Consider the following 21,913-nt stretch of genomic DNA (forward strand, 5'->3'; position numbering starts at 1 on the left):
GTTTTGCAGGAAACAAGTCCACAGAGAGATTCGTCCCTCATTTCCCCGATCCTGGACGCCAGACGAGCGCTGCTGAGCATCATGCCGCGGATTGTGGCATGCATGGCAACACTGTGGCATGCGGTGAGCAGGGCCAGTCAGGAGCAGAGCAGATGCACCAACTGGAAGGGGGACTCGCTTACTGCAGAGCATGTCAGGGTAAGTAGACGCACCAAGTGGAAGGGGGACTCGCTTACTGCAGAGCATGTCAGGGTAAGTAGACGCACCACGTGGAAGGGGGACTCGCTTACTGCAGAGCATGTCAGGGTAAGTAGACGCACCAAGTGGAAGGGGGACTCGCTTACTGCAGAGCATGTCAAGGTAAGTAGACGCACCAAGTGGAAGGGGGACTCGCTTACTGCAGAGCATGTCAGGGTAAGTAGACGCACCAAGTGGAAGGGGGACTCGCACTGCAGAGCATGTCAGGGTAAGTACACTGAACCGGGATCAGTGCTTGTTTTGTAGTTGTCGGTTTGTTCTTCTTTGCACCCTTTCCTTTCCCTGTTTTGAATTCCATCTTATATCTCTTTTTATCATTCAGTTTCTTTTATTGTTTGTCTCTTAATCACAAGAGGTCTCTTGTGGTCATTTTGACCACACAGGGTAAATGTTAGAATCTCTTGATGGCACATAGCATGTCAAGCTTAGTACCAGAATAAAAGTGAATATCAATGGTACAGAGTGTATCATGGTAAGTATGTTGTTGTGCTCTATCCAGAATAAGAGTTAGAATATTAATAATACAGAGCATGTCAAGGTAAGTATGTTGTAGTGCTGTAATCAGAATAGCAGTTGGAATATTAATAATACAGAGCATGTCAAGGTAAGTATGTTGTAATGCTCTAACCAGAATAAGAGTTAGAATATTAATGATACAGAGCATGTCAAGGTAAGTATGTTGTAGTGCTCTATCCAGAATAAGAGTTGAATATTAATAATACATAGTATATCAAGGTAAGTATGTTGTAGTGCTCTATCCAGAATAAGAGTTGAATATTAATAATACATAGTATATCAAGGTAAGTATGGTGTAGTGCTCTATCCAGAATATAAAAATCAATGTGCTCTAGTGGCGTCGTTAAATAAAACAAACTTTACTTTTTACTATCCAGAATAAGAGTTGAATATTAATAATACAGAGTATATCAAGGTAAGTATGTTGTAGTGCTCTATCCAGAATAAGAGTTAGAATATTAATGATACAGAGTATATCAAGGTAAGTATGTTGTAGTGCTCTAACCAAAATAAGAGTTGAATATTAATGATACAGAGTATATCAAGGTAAGTATGTTGTAGTGCTCTATCCAGAATAAGAGTTGAATATTAATGATACAGAGCATGTCAAGGTAAGTATGTTGTAGTGCTCTATCCAGAATAAGAGTTGAATATTAATAATACAGAGCATATCAAGGTAAGTATGTTGTAGTGCTCTATCCAGAATAAGAGTTGAATATTAATAGTACAGAGCATGTCAAGGTAAGTATGGTGTAGTGCTGTAATCAGAATAGCATTTGGAATATTAATAATACAGAGCATGTCAAGGTAAGTATGTTGTAATGCTCTAACCAGAATAAGAGTTAGAATATTAATGATACAGAGCATGTCAAGGTAAATATGTTGTAGTGCTCTAACCAGAATAAGAGTTAGAATATTAATGATACAGAGCATGTCAAGGTAAGTATGTTGTAGTGCTCTATCCAGAATAAGAGTTGAATATTAATAATACATAGTATATCAAGGTAAGTATGTTGTAGTGCTCTATCCAGAATAAGAGTTGAATATTAATAATACAGAGCATGTCAAGGTAAGTATGTTGTAGTGCTGTAATCAGAATAGCAGTTGGAATATTAATAATACAGAGCATGTCAAGGTAAGTATGTTGTAATGCTCTAACCAGAATAAGAGTTAGAATATTAATGATACAGAGCATGTCAAGGTAAATATGTTGTAGTGCTCTATCCAGAATAAGAGTTAGAATATTAATGATACAGAGCATGTCAAGGTAAGTATGTTGTAATGCTCTATCCAGAATAAGAGTTAGAATATTAATGATACAGAGCATGTCAAGGTAAGTATGTTGTAGTGCTCTATCCAGAATAAGAGTTGAATATTAATAATACATAGTATATCAAGGTAAGTATGTTGTAGTGCTCTATCCAGAATAAGAGTTGAATATTAATAATACATAGTATATCAAGGTAAGTATGGTGTAGTGCTCTATCCAGAATATAAAAATCAATGTGCTCTAGTGGCGTCGTTAAATAAAACAAACTTTACTTTTTACTATCCTGAATAAGAGTTGAATATTAATAATACAGAGTATATCAAGGTAAGTATGTTGTAGTTCTCTATCCAGAATAAGAGTTAGAATATTAATGATACAGAGTATATCAAGGTAAGTATGTTGTAGTGCTCTATCCAGAATAAGAGTTGAATATTAATAATACAGAGTATATCAAGGTAAGTATGTTGTAGTGCTCTGTCCAGAATAAGAGTTGAATATTAATAATACAGAGTATATCAAGGTAAGTATGGTGTAGTGCTCTATCCAGAATAAGAGTTAGAATATTAATGATACAGAGTATATCAAGGTAAGTATGGTGTAGTGCTCTATCCAGAATAAGAGTTAGAATATTAATGATACAGAGCATGTCAAGGTAAGTATGTTGTAATGCTCTAACCAGAATAAGAGTTAGAATATTAATGATACAGAGGATATCAAGGTAAGTATGTTGTAGTGCTCTATCCAGAATAAGAGTTAGAATATTAATGATACAGAGCATGTCAAGGTAAGTATGTTGTAATGCTCTATCCAGAATAAGAGTTAGAATATTAAAGATACCGAGTATATCAAGGTAAGTATGTTGTAGTGCTCTATCCAGAATAAGAGTTAGAATATTAATGATACAGAGTATATCAAGGTAAGTATGTTGTAGTGCTCTAACCAGAATAAGAGTTAGAATATTAATGATACAGAGTATATCAAGGTAAGTATGTTGTAGTGCTGTAATCAGAATAGCAGTTGGAATATTAATAATACAGAGCATGTCAAGGTAAGTATGTTGTAGTGCTCTAACCAGAATAAGAGTTAGAATATTAATGATACAGAGCATGTCAAGGTAAGTATGTTGTGCTCTATCCAGAATAAGAGTTAGAATATTAATGATACAGAGCATGTCAAGGTAAGTATGTTGTAGTGCTCTATCCAGAATAAGAGTTAGAATATTAATGATACAGAGCATGTCAAGGTAAGTATGTTGTAGTGCTTTGACCTGACAAAGTGTTGGAATTTTATTGATATAGAGCATGTCCTCTAACTAGAAGTGTTATAATCTTGAAAGATGGCCTCAACAGCATATGCCAGGGTTAGTGTACTGATGTTCTTTTAGAAAATGCAGTGTCAGTGGAAAATATATCATTGATCACTTCACTTGGGTTTTATTAGTATGAAAGGCCTTAATTGATGTGCAGTTTACATTATTGGAATCATTGTGCTTTTGAGTTTCTCACCAGGGATGCCAGGTGGTTATGGATGTCAGCGGTTTTGGATAACGGGGGGTTATATGTGTTGATGGGCATGATCTGTCATATGACAACTTTGAAGAATGGAATATGTATCTAATTTCTGGCTTAGTATTGACGTATTTGTTTTAGGTTATTCGTCAACAGATACTTGAGTTTCTCAGTCCTATCTCTGTTCCACATGGCATCAACCTGCTGGGTGCATTTGCTGTAGCTTGGAACGACCGTAGAAAGAAAACACAGGGTTACTCAAAGAAGGTATTACATTGCATTTTTTTTTTTAATTATATTGTATTAGTTTAATTAAGTCCAAGCATTCTTTTTTCAGAATTATTAAATATCCACACTTCATTCAAGAAGTTACAATGGACTATTAAAGATTGAATACTTTTAGTCTGTTTGGTCTAGTTTGTTTCTGCTGGCTGTTTTCCTCTGAGACTTAGATATGGTTTTAACATGCTCATATACTTCTATATCCCGAGTCCGGCCTCCGATAAGATCAGTGGTCTGACTCGGGGCAGGAAAAACCTAACTACTATAACAATTTTGAAATTTTGAAATTTAATGCCAAAATAATAAATAAAAATATACCAACATTAATAATTTTTGACTGCATCCTTAAAACATATATAACCCTATTCTATAATAATTATAAACATTTAATTTGACACAGTTTTGGATGGGGATGTTTTCCTCTGTTTGATGAGCATGTTCACTTCTCAGGTGACTCCTCTCCCGTGTGAGGACCAGCTCCTCCTCGTTGACTTGGTGTCCTCGATCAGAGTCCTCCCAACCGACACCTTGATACAGACAGTCAAACAGGTCCTCAAACAGCCGCCTGCCGCAGATCTGGGGAAGGGAAGTGTGAGTAGATTTATGTTTGTTTTAACGATTAACAGATAAATGTTTTGTATCTAATACGTTAATGAAAAGAATCTGATTTTGATTCTGTAATCATGTAAAACATTATTAAGTAATAAAAGAATACTAGAACCACTTTCCCTCTCCTCATCTTGTACTTTTAAAAATGCAAATGAAAAGCTTTTTACTATAATAATTTAGTTGAAAAAGTAACAGAAACTAAAAGAGTTAGAGTTTGAGTATTTGTTTCTATTCTAAGGGTCATCTTTCTCATTGACTATAACCATTTATTTTAAGACCTTATGGTAGTGGAGGCCAGTGGTAACAGTTAGAGCTGACATTGTGTTTGATCATGTCTGAGAATATTCCTTGTTAATTCTCAGAGAGTTGTGTCCCTGGAGGTGAACACCCTACAGTTTTTCCTCGCGTACGTGGAGCGGACACCAGCCTCCCAGCTCGTTGACTCGTGGCCGTCACTGCTATCCTTGTTGAAGGAGAGTCTGCAGCTCGGGCTTGTTCCACCGGGACAGTTCCTACTGCTGCAGTACGTGTTGCAAGTACAGTGAAACCTGTCTATGCCAGGGACCTAATATTTATCCGATCTAGACAGAATATAATGTTTAGAGGGTCACATTTTAGAATTTACCAAATTTGGGACCATGAAACTCGGCCAGTTTTGACAGGATTCTAGTTTGTTCAGATCTGGTTTAGACAGGTTTGACTGTGTGAGTATATATATATATATATATTACAGGTGTAATGATATGGGTAGGTTGTGAATGATAGGTATCCCGATATGCGGGTCACGATACGTATCTAATGAAACTGACCTTAGATGTTAGGAAATGTAAAATATGTTTAACAATTACACTTTATGTTAGCATTAAATGACACATCACTTGCATCATCTAGCTTATGTTTCCAATGTTAGCAAATTCAATGTGTTTCTGGTCATCCTCATGTTTGTAGTTGCTCAAAATTATTATTTAGGAAAAACTGAAAAGTGGACTCAAAAGATATGTATTTTGTAAACTATTTAGAGAATAACTAACGAGCTATGAGGAATTATGAATTATCTGTCCCGAGTGAATGAATGTTGTAAACCCAAGCCTTTGTGTATTTTTTTTTTGGGGGGGGGGGGGGTGGATTAATCCCATTTGCCAATTGCCAGTGATCTTGTATGTTTTAATTTCAGGATACTGAATGAATTTATTCACAGAACTCCAGCTATGGAAGAGAAGAAAAGTCAGAAAGACTTGCAGGTATTTGTTGCTCAGCTTTATACTTATTTGTGTGTGTGTTTATAACACTGGAGTCATAGAAAATAACTAGTTAATGACGTCGGATATCTGATTTATCCTGTGAAGGTAAGAATGGGAAATTTCGCTATAGTTTGCCGAGCGGAATTTCTCATTCAGCCTGAACAAGATAAAGCAGATATCCGACGTCAGTAACTAGTTATTATTTTTATCCTGCAGATCATAAAAATTAAGAGGAAAAGCTATTATTTCTGCTACATTGTACTATGACCTAGAGGTCAAATGAGCAATTTTGTAATGTAGCTATGCATGTGACATCATATGAGTGACGTTAAAAGTCAAACTGCTAGATACGTTTATGACTTTGCTTTAATCAGTCATCATAATCTGTCAATAGAAACAGTGGTTGAAGGATAAAAATCTCTAATGACATCACATGCATGCAGTTTATATGGCATTAAAGCCTAGACTCCTAAGGTTTATAAGCATGTTATTTTCTTGTGTATCTATAATACAGACATTACTACTATTAAAGGTTAAACAGATTTAATCTTAGTCAGTGTGTAACAAATACACCCACACAAATACTGGTTCAACTTAGTCGTAAGTCATTCCATTGTTTCTAACATCAGTGTCATTAATTTAAAAGCAAGCTTATAATAGTGGCACCTAATAGAGCAAAGTACTGTGTTGTCATTTTCTATTTTACTGAGCCTTAATACAGTGCTGGTTATTAGAAAAAACTACATGTTGGCTGAACGTTTATCTCTCATTTATTTCAATGTATTATTATAATTTGTTTTTAATAATATGTTCATTTTGAAATGTGATGTAGGTTTGTATTGAGAAGAGCTTTCTTATATTGTTCTTCAAGTTGTGCCAGCTGTTACTGTTATACTGTTATCACATTTGACAACATTTTCACAAGTGTACGAACTTTACGCTGCCGTGGTGGTGGACGAACTGTACACTAGCGTGGTGGTGAATGGGTTAATGTTAGTGTACATTTTAATCGAAAACAAATGTCAGTAAAAAATATCCCTTGCTAAATCATTATGAATGGCCTCTGAAAGTAATTTAATACAGCTGTTGATGTGTGTACAAGGAGTCACTAAAACCAAACTTTCTTCTTAACCCAGGATATAGCTCAGAAACTGCTGGAGAGTGTGGCTGTGATCGCCGGTTTGTCTCTTGAACAGACGACGTGGCTGCGACGCAACCTGGCTGTTAAACCGGGACCTCAGACGTATGTCGGGGAAACCGAGGAAGGGGAGGCAACTGAGGAGAATGGTAGGATTTAAAATACTTTCAGTATCAAGTGACAAACTTTTAGTACAGGATGATTTATATAGTGCACAGTGGTATATCAGCTGATTATGATCATTATTACTAGTACAGCAAAATGATCAGTAGCTGAGAACTAGTTTTGGGGGGTTTCTTTTTTTCCTTTTTTATATTAGTTTTGTAGTGGTGCATATTGGGCCTCCACTTGCAAAAGGATATATTGTGTTTCTTACACAACTGAGCTTACATGCAAGGAGTAATCCTGCGTGGTGGACTTCTTGGTTTTGTTTTCATCCCCTGCCTGATTGTAGGTGCTGTTCTGTACATGAAAATCAATGTACTAAAATACGAAATCTAGTATAAATAAAACGAATTCTTTACAAATTACCATTAAATTATGATGGTTAAATCTCATTTTTTAATACAGGGGGTGAAAACAAAATGCTAGAACAGCCGAGGTATACAGCTTGACTTGCATTGTACAAACAATACAGAATTACAATACATACATTATGAACAAATAGAAAATACATATATGGCAATAAACATATGTACAAATGATATTATTTTAGAAAATATTTCTTGAGTCTATATTTAAAAACAGCAGTATTTGGCGATGATCGGATAGCTTTAGGCAATTTATTCCAAAGTACTGGTCCAGAGTAACTGAAAGCATGTTTAAATAAAGACATTTTAGGTTTTGGAATTAATAGATTTCTATCCTCTACATTTCGAAGGTTGTAGGGATTGTTTTCACCAACATATATTAATAAGTTCGAAAGATAGTTTGGGGCTTCATTGTATAGACATTTATAAATTTGTAAACATTTGTGATAGTGGATTCGTGTTTCAATTTTCATCCATTTTAACTGTTTAAATAGTGGGGCAGATGGAGTAATAGGATCTACATCTAATATCATCCTTGCAGCTCTCTTTTGCAGTTTTAGTAAACGTTCTAATCCATCTTGATTACAGTTTCCCCAAATTACACAGCAGTAATCGATGAGTGGTAAAATATACCCATTCTTTCATCTAAATTTAAATACCTAATGATTTTTGATAACAGATACAGACATTTAGAGATCCGGGAACACACATGTTTAACCTGATTTGTCCATTTTAAATTATTATCAACTTCAATTCCTAAAAGTTTTTCACAATCAGTGTGTTGCAGACGTTCTGAATTTATTATAAGAGAAATATCATTTTGGATTGTAACTTTTTGTTTTGTTCCTATAGTCATATATTTGGTCCTTTTTGTGTTTATGAACATTTTATTATAGGAACACCATTTTTCTACACTATTCAGATCTTGCTGTAGTTTATCTTGAATTTGAGTAACAGTTTTCCCTGACATGGACGTTGTTGAATCATCTGCATGCATACTTGTGGTACAATGTTCAATGTATAGTGGAAGATCATTTATGTACAGTATAAAGAGAAGAGGTCCTAGTATGGAACCCTGTGGAACACCATAAATAATGGATTTAGGTTCTGATGTTGCCATTCCTATAGTGACTTGCTGTGTCCTGTTAGTTAAATAAGATTGGAACAAGTTAAGAGAATTCCCTTTGCAGCCATAAATGTTTAACTTTTGAATCAGAATTGAATGGTCCACAACATCAAAAGCTTTTTTGAAATCAAGAAATATGACTCCATTTAGATTTCCTTCATTCATTTCATGTAACCATTTATCAGTTATATCAATAAGTGCTGTTTGGCATGAGTGTTTTGGTCTAAAACCTGATTGAGATGAGTGTAAAAGGTTAAATTTTGTTAAGTAATCATAAAATTGCATGGAGATATGTTTTTCTATTAATTTGGACAGCGTTGGCAATACAGATATTGGCCTATAATTTGTAGCTTCAGTTTTGTCACCAGACTTGAAAATTGGAGTAACTTTAGCATTTTTAAAACATTGTGGATAAATACCACTGTCTATTATTTTGTTAAAAATAAATGTTAACGAAGAAGCAATTGCCAAGGCACCTAACTTAAGTATTCGTGGACCTAAGTTGTCATCTCCGGATGATTTATTGACATTTAAGTTCTTAAGCTCATTATAAAGATAATTTATTTGTACAGGAGTTATCTAAACTTTTCCTCATTTGGGAGTCTCTCTTTTAAATGCAATACAAAGAGAATAAAGGTAGAATTGCGAGTGCTTTAGTATATGAACCTAGTCTTGGGGTGGTAGTCTTCTTTGTGGCGATACAAGAACGGGTACAATCTCCAGTATCAGATTTCGGCGGAAATGGACGAATTTGGATATTGTAAATGCTACAGTAGTAGGCTGCTAATAAAATAAACATCAAAAGAAAAAGAAATCTGTAAAAAAGACCTCAACATTTTACCAAAATATATGATGTACCTAGTTATTATATTACATAGCATAACGGTGTACTTATTATTTATTACAGTAATATTTGGACAGTTATGTTATTATGTAAGTCTTGGTGTCAAGACTTTAGATCTGATATGTTCTTATTTAATGCAAATCACTTAAATTTAAAACAATATCGACAACGACAATCAGTTAACTGACCTTTGGAATAAGCCCTGGGCTGTAGTAATGGAAACGGTCATTGTTATTTGTATTATATGCACATGCGCTCACATTAATGTGAGTTAAAACTACAAGAAAGATTTTGATTTTGTCCCAGAATAATGTAAGCTAATTATATATAATTCCTTTTTACCATAACATTGAATAACAATTGTCAAACAGTAGCTCTACTAGATAATTATGGTGTATCCAGTCCATTCTAATAAACCGACAACTTCTAGATTTAAAAAAATACATGCAATGTCTTTAATACGTTATTAGAAGACCCGGCCCAAAACCACAGAAAGTGTTAAAATATAGAACATATTCTATGTCTTCTGCTGCTGTAGATCACGCCAACACAGACGCGATGTGTTTTGTCACATTCGATTCAGTTTCAGAGTCTTTGTTTTTTAACTGGTACCATACTCGCCAGACGTTAATATCGATGGTCACCTAACGGACTACCTTTGTAAAATTCTTAGTCGCCCATAGCTAATAAAGGTCGCCATGGGCAACCGGGCGACTGCTAATTTTCCAACCCTGATGTTGTGACAGATCCAGTGACAATAGCCATGTGACCAGCATCCGTGAAGTAGTATATTCACCATCAGCTGTAAGCATGCTTCAAACTGGATATTGGATATAAACATGGACATTTAATTTTAAAACATATTTGGCGGACATTTTATAAACAATTTGCTAGGTTGTCGGTGAACATTTCTATTTAATTAAGGATTATCTGTTACTTCTTTTACGTTCATCGGGGGAGGGGGAGGGGGTATGAACAAAACAAATCATCCGCAAACTGTGAATCAGTGAAGCCTTTCTCACATAAATTTGTGGATGATTTATTTTGTTTATACCCAGATGAACATAAAAGAAATAACAGACAATACTTATAATTAAATTTGAAACATACTTACTAATAATAACATTAAAAGTTCATATTTTATTTTGAATTCTGTTTTTGGTTCAAACAATAATGCTCAGTAAGATAAATTACCAATATAAAATGACATCATCAGGTATGACGTTCCCTGACAATGTTATTTTTACATTCATCGGGAAATGAACAAACTCCCATTGCTACAGCTGGACCAATGGGATGACGTTATATTGTAATGAATGTAACAGAAATTTCATTATTCTGCTTCTTTCTGCTCTATTGCTTTACTCTGCTGTGCTACATAGTTGCTTGTTTCTGATGTAGAAGCTGAGACTAAAGTAGCCGAGAGACGAGTAGCCGAACCTCAGCTGAACACATCAGCTGACACCAAGTACAGCGTCCAGGCTCTGACACTTCTCGCAGAGGTTAGTAAACAGTCATATATAACGTGTGTAATATATAGCATAGCGTCCAGGCTCAGACACTTCTCGCAGAGGTTAGTAAACAGTTATATATGACATGTAATATACAGAGATTATTATATGAGCTTGTGTGTCATACTGATTTTACGAAATGAGTGTCAGGATTATTGTATTACCCGAGTGAGAGCGAGGGTAATAGTATACTAATCCATGAATATTGACATGAGTTTCGTAAAATCAGTATGACTCACACGCGAGTGTAATGATTTCTTTATTATCCATATTATTATTGTTGTTTTCTTTATGAATAACAAGACCCAACCCAACTATGTTATGATGTCGCTTCCCAAAATTATGTCATTACACTTGTTATTACACGTGTGCTTCGTATGATTATTATTAACTCGGTTATGTTGAACCATGTGGATAATAAATATAATAACAACCAGGCTCTGACACTTCTCGCGAGTAAATATAACATACATAATATACATAGTAGCCTTCACGCACTAATGTAACAAATAATTGTTCCAACACTACTTAACTGATTTTCTTCAACTTTATGGTTTTTGAAGATTGATTTATATTTGAACAAAATTATTTTATGTGAAATTTTAATAATATTTTGTGGTTTAATTCAGCTGACAGCCCCACTACTGGACGTGGTATACGGCAGTGATGAGAAAGACAAAATATCACCGATATTGTCCAGTATACTCTACAACATCTTCCCATATCTCAGAAATCACAGGTATCTTGTCCTTGGGCAAGCTAAATAGTTATTACAAAGATCATTATATAATCGCTATCATATCCAGTGTAATCAACGTATGTAATATTTTTCAGATCACATACTTTCAGAATTTGATAACTGCAAATTAGATGTAAATTAATCGAGGTTACGACACTACATTTATTGATATTTAAGCAAACGTTCTACGGTGACACACCATAATTGACGTATGCATTCATAGTCATCAAATAAAAAGATTCCAACAGCAACTTTACATTAAAAGATGTTCAGCATTCAGAAAACAAAAAATGTTGAGCACTAGTTTATTTTTAGGTAAAAATCTCCCAAATGTCGTCATTCACATTTGACATCATTTTCATTCAAAAAGACACTGTGTCACATATTCTTAAGTCATTTGAATATTGTGTAATGGCTGACTGGAATTAAAGTTGTGTACAGAGTTTACAAAAACATGTTGTATTAAGTTTGAGATTATATGATAAAGAGATTATTACTCTAGTGTGTTTCGATATCAGTATCATATATTAGGAATAAAAATAATGTATTATGCTCGCCAGAGGCTGTCATAATACAATTTTTATTCCTAATATATGATGTTGACGATACCGAAACACATTCTGGTAATAACCTCTATTTATCTGTTAAACTGAGCATGTATATTAAATATTTTTACATATGAAGAGTTCATTTTCAAAACATGATACACACCAATTTCCATTTTGTTTAGTTTTGAGTTAGGTCTGATTTGTTGTAAATCAATCTCCCTTGGTTAACCCAGTAGATTTAACACTGTCTCAGCCAGTTGTGTTGTATTGGAAACTGTGTGCTTGTTCTTGTCAGAAATACTTGGCCATTGTAGATAAATAACTCATATAATTTAGTAATGGTGTATAAAGTACCCACTTTATTATACACATAAAATAACTGTTTTACTTTTGAATAATTTTAAGATTAATTATTCCTTTGGAACACAGGTCTTAATTTTTAGGTATTATTTGTATGGTTGTATTTCGAACTATTGAATGTTTCATTTGATTACAGCTTGCACAATCTGCCCAGCTACCGAGCGTGTTCCCAGTTCCTGTCGAGCATCAGTGGCTATCAGTACACGCGCAAGTCGTGGAGGAAGGACGCCCTGGAGATGTTCCTCGACACCAGCTTCTTCCAGATGGACGTCCGGTGCGTCACATACTGGCACAACGTCATCGACAATCTGATGACTCATGACAAAACCACGTTCAAAGATCTCATTGGTAAATATACTCTGTCAGGTACACAGTACATATCAGAACTACATTATAAAATCTTATTGGTAAATATGCACTTTCAGAAACACAATACAGATCAAAACTACATTCTGAGATTTGACTGGTAAATATACACTTTCACATGCACAGTACAAATCAAAACTACATCTGAGATTTGACTGGTAAATATACACTTTCACATGCACAGTACAAATCAAACCTACATTCTGAGATTTGACTGGTAAATATACACTTTCACATGCACAGTACAAATCAAACCTACATTCTGAGATTTCACTGGTAAATATACACTTTCACATGCACAGTACAAATCAAACCTACATTCTGAGATTTCACTGGTAAATATACACTTTCACATGCACAGTACAAATCAAACCTACATTCTGAGATTTCACTGGTAAATATACACTTTCACATGCACAGTACAAATCAAACCTACATTCTGAGATTTGACTGGTAAATATACACTTTCACATGCACAGTACAAATCAAACCTACATCTGAGATTTCACTGGTAAATATACACTTTCACATACACAGTACAAATCAAACCTACATTCTGAGATTTCACTGGTAAATATACACTTTCACATACACAGTACAAATCAAACCTACATCTGAGATTTCACTGGTAAATATACACTTTCACATACACAGTACAAATCAAAACTACATTCTGAGATTTCACTGGTAAATATACACTTTCACATACACAGTACAAATCAAACCTACATTCTGAGATTTCACTGGTAAATATACATTTTCACATACACAGTACAAATCAAACCTACATTCTGAGATTTCACTGGTAAATACCGTATAACCGGAAATTTTCGAGGATTTTTATTTTTGTGGGTTTCGAGGGTAAGTAGTCGGCATCGAAAATATAAATGCTTGAAAATATTTGAAAAAATCAACAAATTCTAACTAAAATATTTATTGTGAAAACCATAACACACCGACAATTTACCGGAACATTTTATTTCCTGTCATGCGCAGTCCACCGGATACGACATGAGAATAGTATAGTCAAAACAACAAGTTAGAATTTTAAAAAAGTTATTGCTTGAATCTCACTGTTTGTAGAATATAATGAAATATTTGTATATTTCATATATTGTTTTTGTCAATGTCCGCCCGCACTGCATCAGAGATTCTGGGGTGGATGAATGCAGATTTCAACATTTCCTGGCGTATTTTTAATTCTGCCATAACTCATAATCCACCTTGCATGAATTGGGTTTTTCGCCGAAGTAGGCATTTCGATCTTGATGTCCGTTACAACTTCGCCGTGTTTCATAGCCAGGGAAACCCGCTTTGAATACCATGTGGTCAAATTAGACTTTATGGCATTCTTAAGTTGCTTTGTTCACACATACGTTGTAATTGGCTTTACACAAAATCAAAGACTGTGATCAGTTGTCTGACGAATAACATAAAGGGTATCACAGTGGCCAATTAGGCTACAGGTGACTGTTCTATTGTTTAACTTTACACGTCGGTAGTATCGAACAACTGGCAGCCGAAGTGAAACTTTAATCAACAATAGCAAGTATTCTCGCAACTAGACTTGCTAAAACTCGAAAATAAAATCACTTTCAATTTAGATTTGGCAAACAACGAAAATAAGAAACTTTGAAATGTTTTTATACCCCAAACCACGAAAAATTAAGACTACGAAAATTTCCAGTTATACGGTATACACTTTCACATACACAGTACAAATCAAACCTACATTCTGAGATTTCACTGGTAAATATACACTTTCACATACACAGTACAAATCAAACCTACATTCTGAGATTTCACTGGTAAATATACACTTTCACATACACAGTACAAATCAAAACTACATTCTGAGATTTCACTGGTAAATATACACTTTCACACAGTACAAATCAAACCTACATTCTGAGATTTCACAGGTAAATAAATATACACTTTCACATACACAGTACAAATCAAACCTACATTCTGAGATTTCACTGGTAAATATACACTTTCACATACACAGTACAAATCAAAACTACATTCTGAGATTTCACTGGTAAATATACACTTTCACATACACAGTACAAATCAAACCTACATTCTGAGATTTCACTGGTAAATATACACTTTCACATACACAGTAAAAATCAAACCTACATTCTGAGATTTCACTGGAATATGCTAAACTACAAAACCACATTCAAAAATCTTATTGGTAAATATACATTTTTAACCTTAAGAATACTGGATTAATTTGTACAAAAGCTTAGTTGAGTGGTACATATTTATCACTTTAGCTCACATATTTTGACTTATTTCTGTTTACAGGTCGGGTTGCAGTGACCCAGTCTGGTTCTTTGAGTTTGTTCACCAGCAAGGAAGCTGAATTTGAGCAGCGAGCTCACATGATTAAACGCTTGTCCTTCGCCATATTCTGCAGCGATCCCGATCAGTACCAACGCAACATCCCAGATATCCAAGGTGTGTTCAGTTCCAAATCTTTGTCTCAATTATTCTGTGGCCGTTGGGGGTTACACCATTCTAACCAATGCCCTACAACTGGTACATCAAGGGCCATGGTATGTACAGCATTGTCTATTGGAAACTGCTTTTTCAGTAGCCTTTATTACAGCAGTAGGTTTCTTCTGTTGAAACTAAGGGTCAAGATAATTATTTGTTACACATCTGGTATTTCTTTCTTTTTCTATTGGTAAAGAGCATAAATTTATTTATTTAAAAAAAAAAAAATTTAAATTGTTTTTTTAACGACACCACTAGAGCACATTGATTTATTAATCATCGGCTATTGGATGTCAAACATTTGGTAATTTTGACATAAAGTCTTAGCGAGGAAACCCTCTACATTTTTTCATTAGTAGCAAGACAGGATAGCACATACCATAGCCTTTGATCCATCAGTCATGGTGCACTGGCTGGAATGAGAAATAGACCAATAGGCTCACCGATGGGGATCGATTCCAAACAGACCGCGCATCAAGCGAGCACTTTACCACTGGGCTACGTCCATGTTGGATGGTTTCACTTGTTTGAGACTCATGACATAAGTAAAGCTTAATGCTTTTGATAAAATGGTGCTCATAGGTTTGGGTTGGGGGTTTTACTAGGAGTGGAGGGTAATGTTCATGACATAGTTTCTTTGCTGTTTTAATATTTAGGTTAATAATAAAGTTTTTATTTTAGTATTTATATTCAGTGGAATGCCAAATATCTTTTGACGTAAATGATTAAGTTGTTTTGTATGTGTCTGTTTTCAGAGCGTCTGGCCGAGAGTCTGCGCCTGCCCCAGGTGCCATCGGTGATGGCGCAGGTCTTCCTGTGTTTCCGCGTCCTGCTGCTGCGCATGTCCTACCAGCAGCTCACCTCCCTCTGGCCAACCATCATCACCGAGATGGTGAGATCTCAGTACTAGTTTCAGTCTTACCACAATTATAACCGAGTTGTAGTGCTTGTCACCTGTCTGGGTAGTGTTAGCAGACTTACGTCTACATGTGTCAGAATCTAACAACAGTCTGGTAGAGACCACCTTTGTACAGTTAAACAAATAATCAGTTATGTTGAAAACTACTGTAAATAAAACACACAGATGGTAGTGACAGACACTGTATTACACATGCTTTCACTATTGTCTTAAATATGATACATTACTGTGGTGTGTTCAGGAGGTTGAATGTTTGCAAACAATTTGACTGGTTTCCATCCTGTTACATTCATTTAATATTGAGTATAAACACCAGTCTAGTGAACACTTGGCTTTCTGAACACACTTCAGCTTGGACTTTATAGAATGTAAACATTAAAACTCTGAATATTCTATAGTATGTGTTGTAGTTTGATGTAGTTAGATTAGTCTGTTAGTGTGTGGTTGGTTGTAAAACTGACCACATGGAGGTGCGAGACACTGTGACTATCATGTTATGACTGTTGAGTCGGTCACGTCTTTTCCCGTATTGCTTACCGTATATTGCCATGTATTAGCTGACTTTTGAAGTCAGGAAATATTTGACAAAAGAAGCGAGTCAGCTTATACACAGAGGCAACAAATTGGTTCATAAAATTCCAATCGAAAACACTCCCGACCACGACTTAAAATTTTTGATCAGACCCTTACAGCCTTTCACAGTTTATACAACAATAATTTGTGCACAGTATAAATAAAACACCCTATCATGCAATATTATGTAGTTTTTTGTTCTTGAATGCATTAATAGTTCGATGAATAATAATAAAAATGTCATTTCAATGGTAAAAACATGTTCTTTCCAACGGTCCGCCATCTGTGTTTGACATCTCTGTCTATATTATTTGTAAGCTCTTATTTGATTGGATCACACAATTTTGCCACTTGCACCAGAGTGACAACAGCCATGGACCACAGAATCATTTGTTTGTTTGTGTGTGTGGGGAGGGGGGGGGGGGGGGGGGATTAAAAATTCCTTAATGAGTTTATTATTTGCTGTCCAGTGAATAATTTAATTACTTATGTGCAGTGATATGTTGTTACGGCTTGAATTATTTATTTTGTTGATTTATCAGTGCTAAATTATTTTTGCACGGCATTGAAGACATTAGCATTGCGATGACGATTACCATGTCTATAATAATTAAAGGGGGGGGGGGGGATATAATTGAAAAGAAAAAAAAGTCTATCTCTTGACAGTATTATTGAAATCAGTACAATGTACAACTGGACAAAAGATCACTTCAGCTTATACAAGAAGCCTATGATTTTGTACTTAATATTTAGGATGAAACTAAGAGGTCGGCTTATACAAGGAGTCGGCTAATACACAGCAGTATACGGTACATATAGTTTAAGTAAAACAAATTGCTGGTGGGTATATAAAAACAATTGCCTATTTTCTGTAATTAATTGGTTAACTGTTATATATTCAGGTGCACGTTTTCCTGCAAATAGAGCAAGAGTTGTCTACAGAAACTGATGAATTCAGGTAGGTGTTTGTTTTTTTAATTCTGGTTTGTAATGATTAAATTCCATTAAATATTTTGTTGAAATCTCACTTTGAACTAAACTAAATACTGCAGGATTGCAACAGCATAGCCATATGATTCAAATAAAACATTAGCTAGTTGTATATAGCAGTATTACCCAATATTAGCTCACTTGATATGTGGTCGGTTTAGGATTGATCCACTTCGGTGGACCTATTGGGCTATTTCTCGTTCCAGTCAGTACACCACAACTGGTATGCTAAAGGCTGTGGTATGTGCTATCTTGTCTGGGATGGTTCATATAAAAGATCCCTTGCTACTAATGAAAAAATGTAGCAGGTTTTCTCTTAAGACCAATCAAAATTACCAAATGTTTCACATCCAGTAGCCAATGATTAATAAATCAGTGTGCTGTAGTGGTGTCGTTAAACACAACAAACTTTAGCCAACACCATACTGAGGTAAAAAGTCAATATTAAATTAGTGTGCTGTAGTGGTGTCGTTAAACACAACAAACTTTAGCCAACACTATACTGAGGTAAAAAGTCAATATTAAATGTATTATTCACGGCTTTGGTTGATATTTCATGATATTCCATAGATCCATATAAACAATATTTTAAATCTTACCTGAAGTGAATACATATTGCGTTAAAATAAAACTCAAACAAGAATGCCCTGATCATCAATGTAGGTGGGTGAACACTTTGGGCAGAATTTACACAGCCTGTTTTTGTGTTACACACATGAAAGTACACCAGTGTTTAAGAAAAACAGACTTCGTAATTTGAGACGTTTGTATCTCCAGTAACAGGAACATCATAACAAAATAGGCTACACCATTTAAATCACTGCATTTACAAAGCAAATAATTTATTAATGTATTCTCTTTTGTGTAGCTGTTAACATTTCTATACATTACATGCAGTAGACAATTTAAAAACTTATGGTTATTACAAGAATTTTTTTCATTATTGATATGGGCTGGGATATGTTTGCAGTATTACTGGATGTAATAAGAGGTTTTGGAAATGAGGTATTCCTACTAATATTATTAGTACTGTTACAAACATAATCACGTTACCAGCATGATGTAGTGAAGTTGAAAAGTGTGTGTTTGGTCTTTTGTTGCCAGTACTTACATCAGGATGCAGTCGAGGTAACTAACTCATATCCTTAACTCTGGTTTACTAATGTGTTGTGTTTAGTAGTTGTTCCCTTTTCAACATTTTATCTGCATGCATTCAGTTCAGTGCTCACTAACAATGTCAGATTGTGCCTCATTATCACATAGATTTTACAAACTTTGTGTTCATAGACGAATTAATAATACTAATTCTTTTTTCTTGTTTTTTTTTTAATTCAGAAGAAATATTAAACGTGTTCAGAATATATACATATTACCTTTTATGAAGTGCTCATAAATATTTTTAATATAAGATATTCTGTCATATTATTAGTTATAGGTAAACGTGTAAACTTAAAATACATAATTTTATCTGTGATTATGAATAGTCCATTAATGATAAGTATTAACATTTACATAATATAGATATGACAATTTAATACCATTTTCATGAATGAGAAGACAAACATTTATTTTAATTGCACTTGCCACATAACCAAGACAACTAATGCATAAAAGCATTGTTTGCATTGTTCATCTGATACATTATACATCAGCTGATGCGCTCTCTTAATACACCATGTCTAATATTTTTAATTTTCAGAAATAAGCCTTGCTAATAGCCTAATCAATAACCGTATTAATAATTGTAATGTTTAGCTATATGTCACCATAACTTAGACATGAATTAATGTGATCAAAGTAGTAGTAATCTTACTCCATTCTCTATGTTTGGCATCAAGTATGGTATAGAAAGCCTCTTTCAAGACTGTTGTGTATTTGTATTTCTATGCATGGTAAACAAAATACTTGTAACATGTCCAGTGTACGTCTTGTTGTTTTTGTATTTGGAGGCATGGTAAAAATACTTGTGCTGTGTCCACTGTATGTTGTATTGTTTTTGGTCTGTGACAATAAATATTGGCTGAATTAAATGTTAATAAAGTTGTAATATTTTGGACTAAATTAATGTTATCGAAGAAAAGATATTATGGCCTAATGAAATGTGATATTATTAGCTAACTTAATATTATGCAAGTGATGATATAATTGTCTAAATTAATTAATATGATGGAAGCGAATGCTTCAGATTAGTCATATGTTTTATTATTATTTCTATTTATTTATTCATCACCCATTTGTGCTAAACATTGTTTGATTAATTAACTACCTTATGGAATCATTTAACCCTGTCTTACATTTCTGTTCATTTCTAGTGTATTATTGTTAGTGTCAGTAGAAATCATTAATATTGCATACTTTTTACCAATCATTTTATTTTATTTTTTCACTTGAGTAATATTAATTAGACTTTCAGTTTTAAAATTATAGGATTATACCCAGTACACTTTTAGCAATTGCTTTGTTTGTTCATGCTAAGAACTAATAGTTGGAAATGTGGTAGATTACAAACAACAATAAATAGCACAGCCCAATTAACATTAGATTTGTGTATCTCATCCTCATACTACTACACACAAGTATAATTACAAACTTCAACCATAGCATAACAAAGTTAACATTAGATTTCTTTTTCTAATCCTTATAGAATAACAAACAAATATAATTATAAATGTCAACACAGTGCATAGCACAGTTAACATTAGATTTCATTATCTAATCCTTATACAATAACAAACAAGTATAATTACAAATGTCAACACAGTGCATAGCACAGTTAACATTAGATTTAATTATCTAATCCTTATACAATAACAAACAAGTATAATTACAAATTTCAACACAGTGCATTGCACAGTTAACATTAGATTTAATTATCTAATCCTTATACAATAACAAACAAGTATAATTACAATTTCAACATAGTTCATAGCACAGTTAACATTAGATTTCATTATCAAATCCTTATACAATAACAAACCAGTATAATTACAAATTTCAACACAGTGCATTGCACAGTTAACATTATATTTCTTTATCTAATTCTTGTACAATAACAGTCAAGTCCGATTACAAACTACAACACATAACATAGCACTGTTAACATTAGACTGAAGGAATCTCTCATGGACATACATTCTAGGAACCTGGCGGCCTCCCAGAATACAGCCTGTTTTAATGCTGCATATTGTGGTGTTATCCTCAGGTGAACATTTAATGTGCCAATAAGAAAAAGTCTGCTTTAAGAATATATGATAGTCCCAAGTTCTGCTCTGGGTCAGAGAATATGTCTATGTTGGTTGAATGTACCAGGGCTGCAGAAAGTACTCACCTGCTCGCCAAATGCGAGTAAACATTCTGACAGACGAGTTAAAAAAATGCAACTACCAGTCCGAGTGTCTACCTGTCTTTTATATTGTGTTTGCCATGCAATGTTGATCACTTACCAAATGTTCTTAATTATGTTTTGTCAATATATCTCTATATATAATTTGAAGTGAAGACACTGTATATTATAATATTGTTAATAATATATTGTTCTATAGACTGGCGGACTAGTAGAACTTCTGGAGGCATAATAAATTGTAATTGGTTCTGGTCCAACGGGCTAGTTAAATATTTTCCATTTCTGCACCCCTGATACACGGTTACCTATCTGAATAGTTAACATGGTCATGGCAATACATGTTCACAGTGCACACTGTCTAAAGTAATGTCAAACATAGTGTTTATATATTTAGTGGTTTAACTTTGATGAAACAGGATTAGGGGTTTTGTTTAGATTTTTGGCTTTTATTAACATACTTTGAAATTCTAAGTACAGGTTCTCATTAAACATGTAACATTAATGTGCCCTAAAACATTTGTCGTCTAAAACTAACAACTCCAGGGACAAGGTTTGACCATCACCAAGTGTGTTCCAGTCAGATAAACAATGGGGCTGAATTTACAAAGCCTGTTTCTGTTTTACATGTGAGTAACTACATAATTTTTACAGTGGTTAAAAACTTCAGTTTAACAAAACCAGGCTCCACATATTCAGCCTACATGTATGTACATCAGATTTTTATACATTGAGTG

General features: G+C 34.3%; 1 protein-coding gene across 2 annotated transcripts in view; it reads left to right on the forward strand.

Annotated features, from left to right (window-relative positions):
- LOC121371816 (protein dopey-1-like) overlaps positions 1-21,913 on the forward strand; it is a 43,502-nt gene that overhangs the window by 17,227 nt on the left and 4,362 nt on the right. The window contains exons 13-25 of one of the 2 annotated variants that reach the window (XM_041497987.1): positions 10-198; positions 3,694-3,819; positions 4,285-4,425; positions 4,806-4,966; positions 5,618-5,684; positions 6,821-6,971; positions 10,724-10,824; positions 11,463-11,572; positions 12,617-12,828; positions 15,163-15,315; positions 16,110-16,246; positions 17,749-17,804; positions 18,941-18,964. In XM_041497987.1, coding sequence (XP_041353921.1) covers positions 10-198; positions 3,694-3,819; positions 4,285-4,425; positions 4,806-4,966; positions 5,618-5,684; positions 6,821-6,971; positions 10,724-10,824; positions 11,463-11,572; positions 12,617-12,828; positions 15,163-15,315; positions 16,110-16,246; positions 17,749-17,804; positions 18,941-18,964 — 1,628 coding nt within the window. The remainder of the gene's footprint in view (positions 1-9; positions 199-3,693; positions 3,820-4,284; positions 4,426-4,805; positions 4,967-5,617; positions 5,685-6,820; positions 6,972-10,723; positions 10,825-11,462; positions 11,573-12,616; positions 12,829-15,162; positions 15,316-16,109; positions 16,247-17,748; positions 17,805-18,940; positions 18,965-21,913) is intronic. The other variant, XM_041497988.1, reaches the window with a different exon arrangement.

This window comes from Gigantopelta aegis, chromosome 4, assembly GCF_016097555.1.
Source record: "Gigantopelta aegis isolate Gae_Host chromosome 4, Gae_host_genome, whole genome shotgun sequence".
NCBI lineage: Eukaryota > Metazoa > Mollusca > Gastropoda > Neomphalida > Peltospiridae > Gigantopelta > Gigantopelta aegis.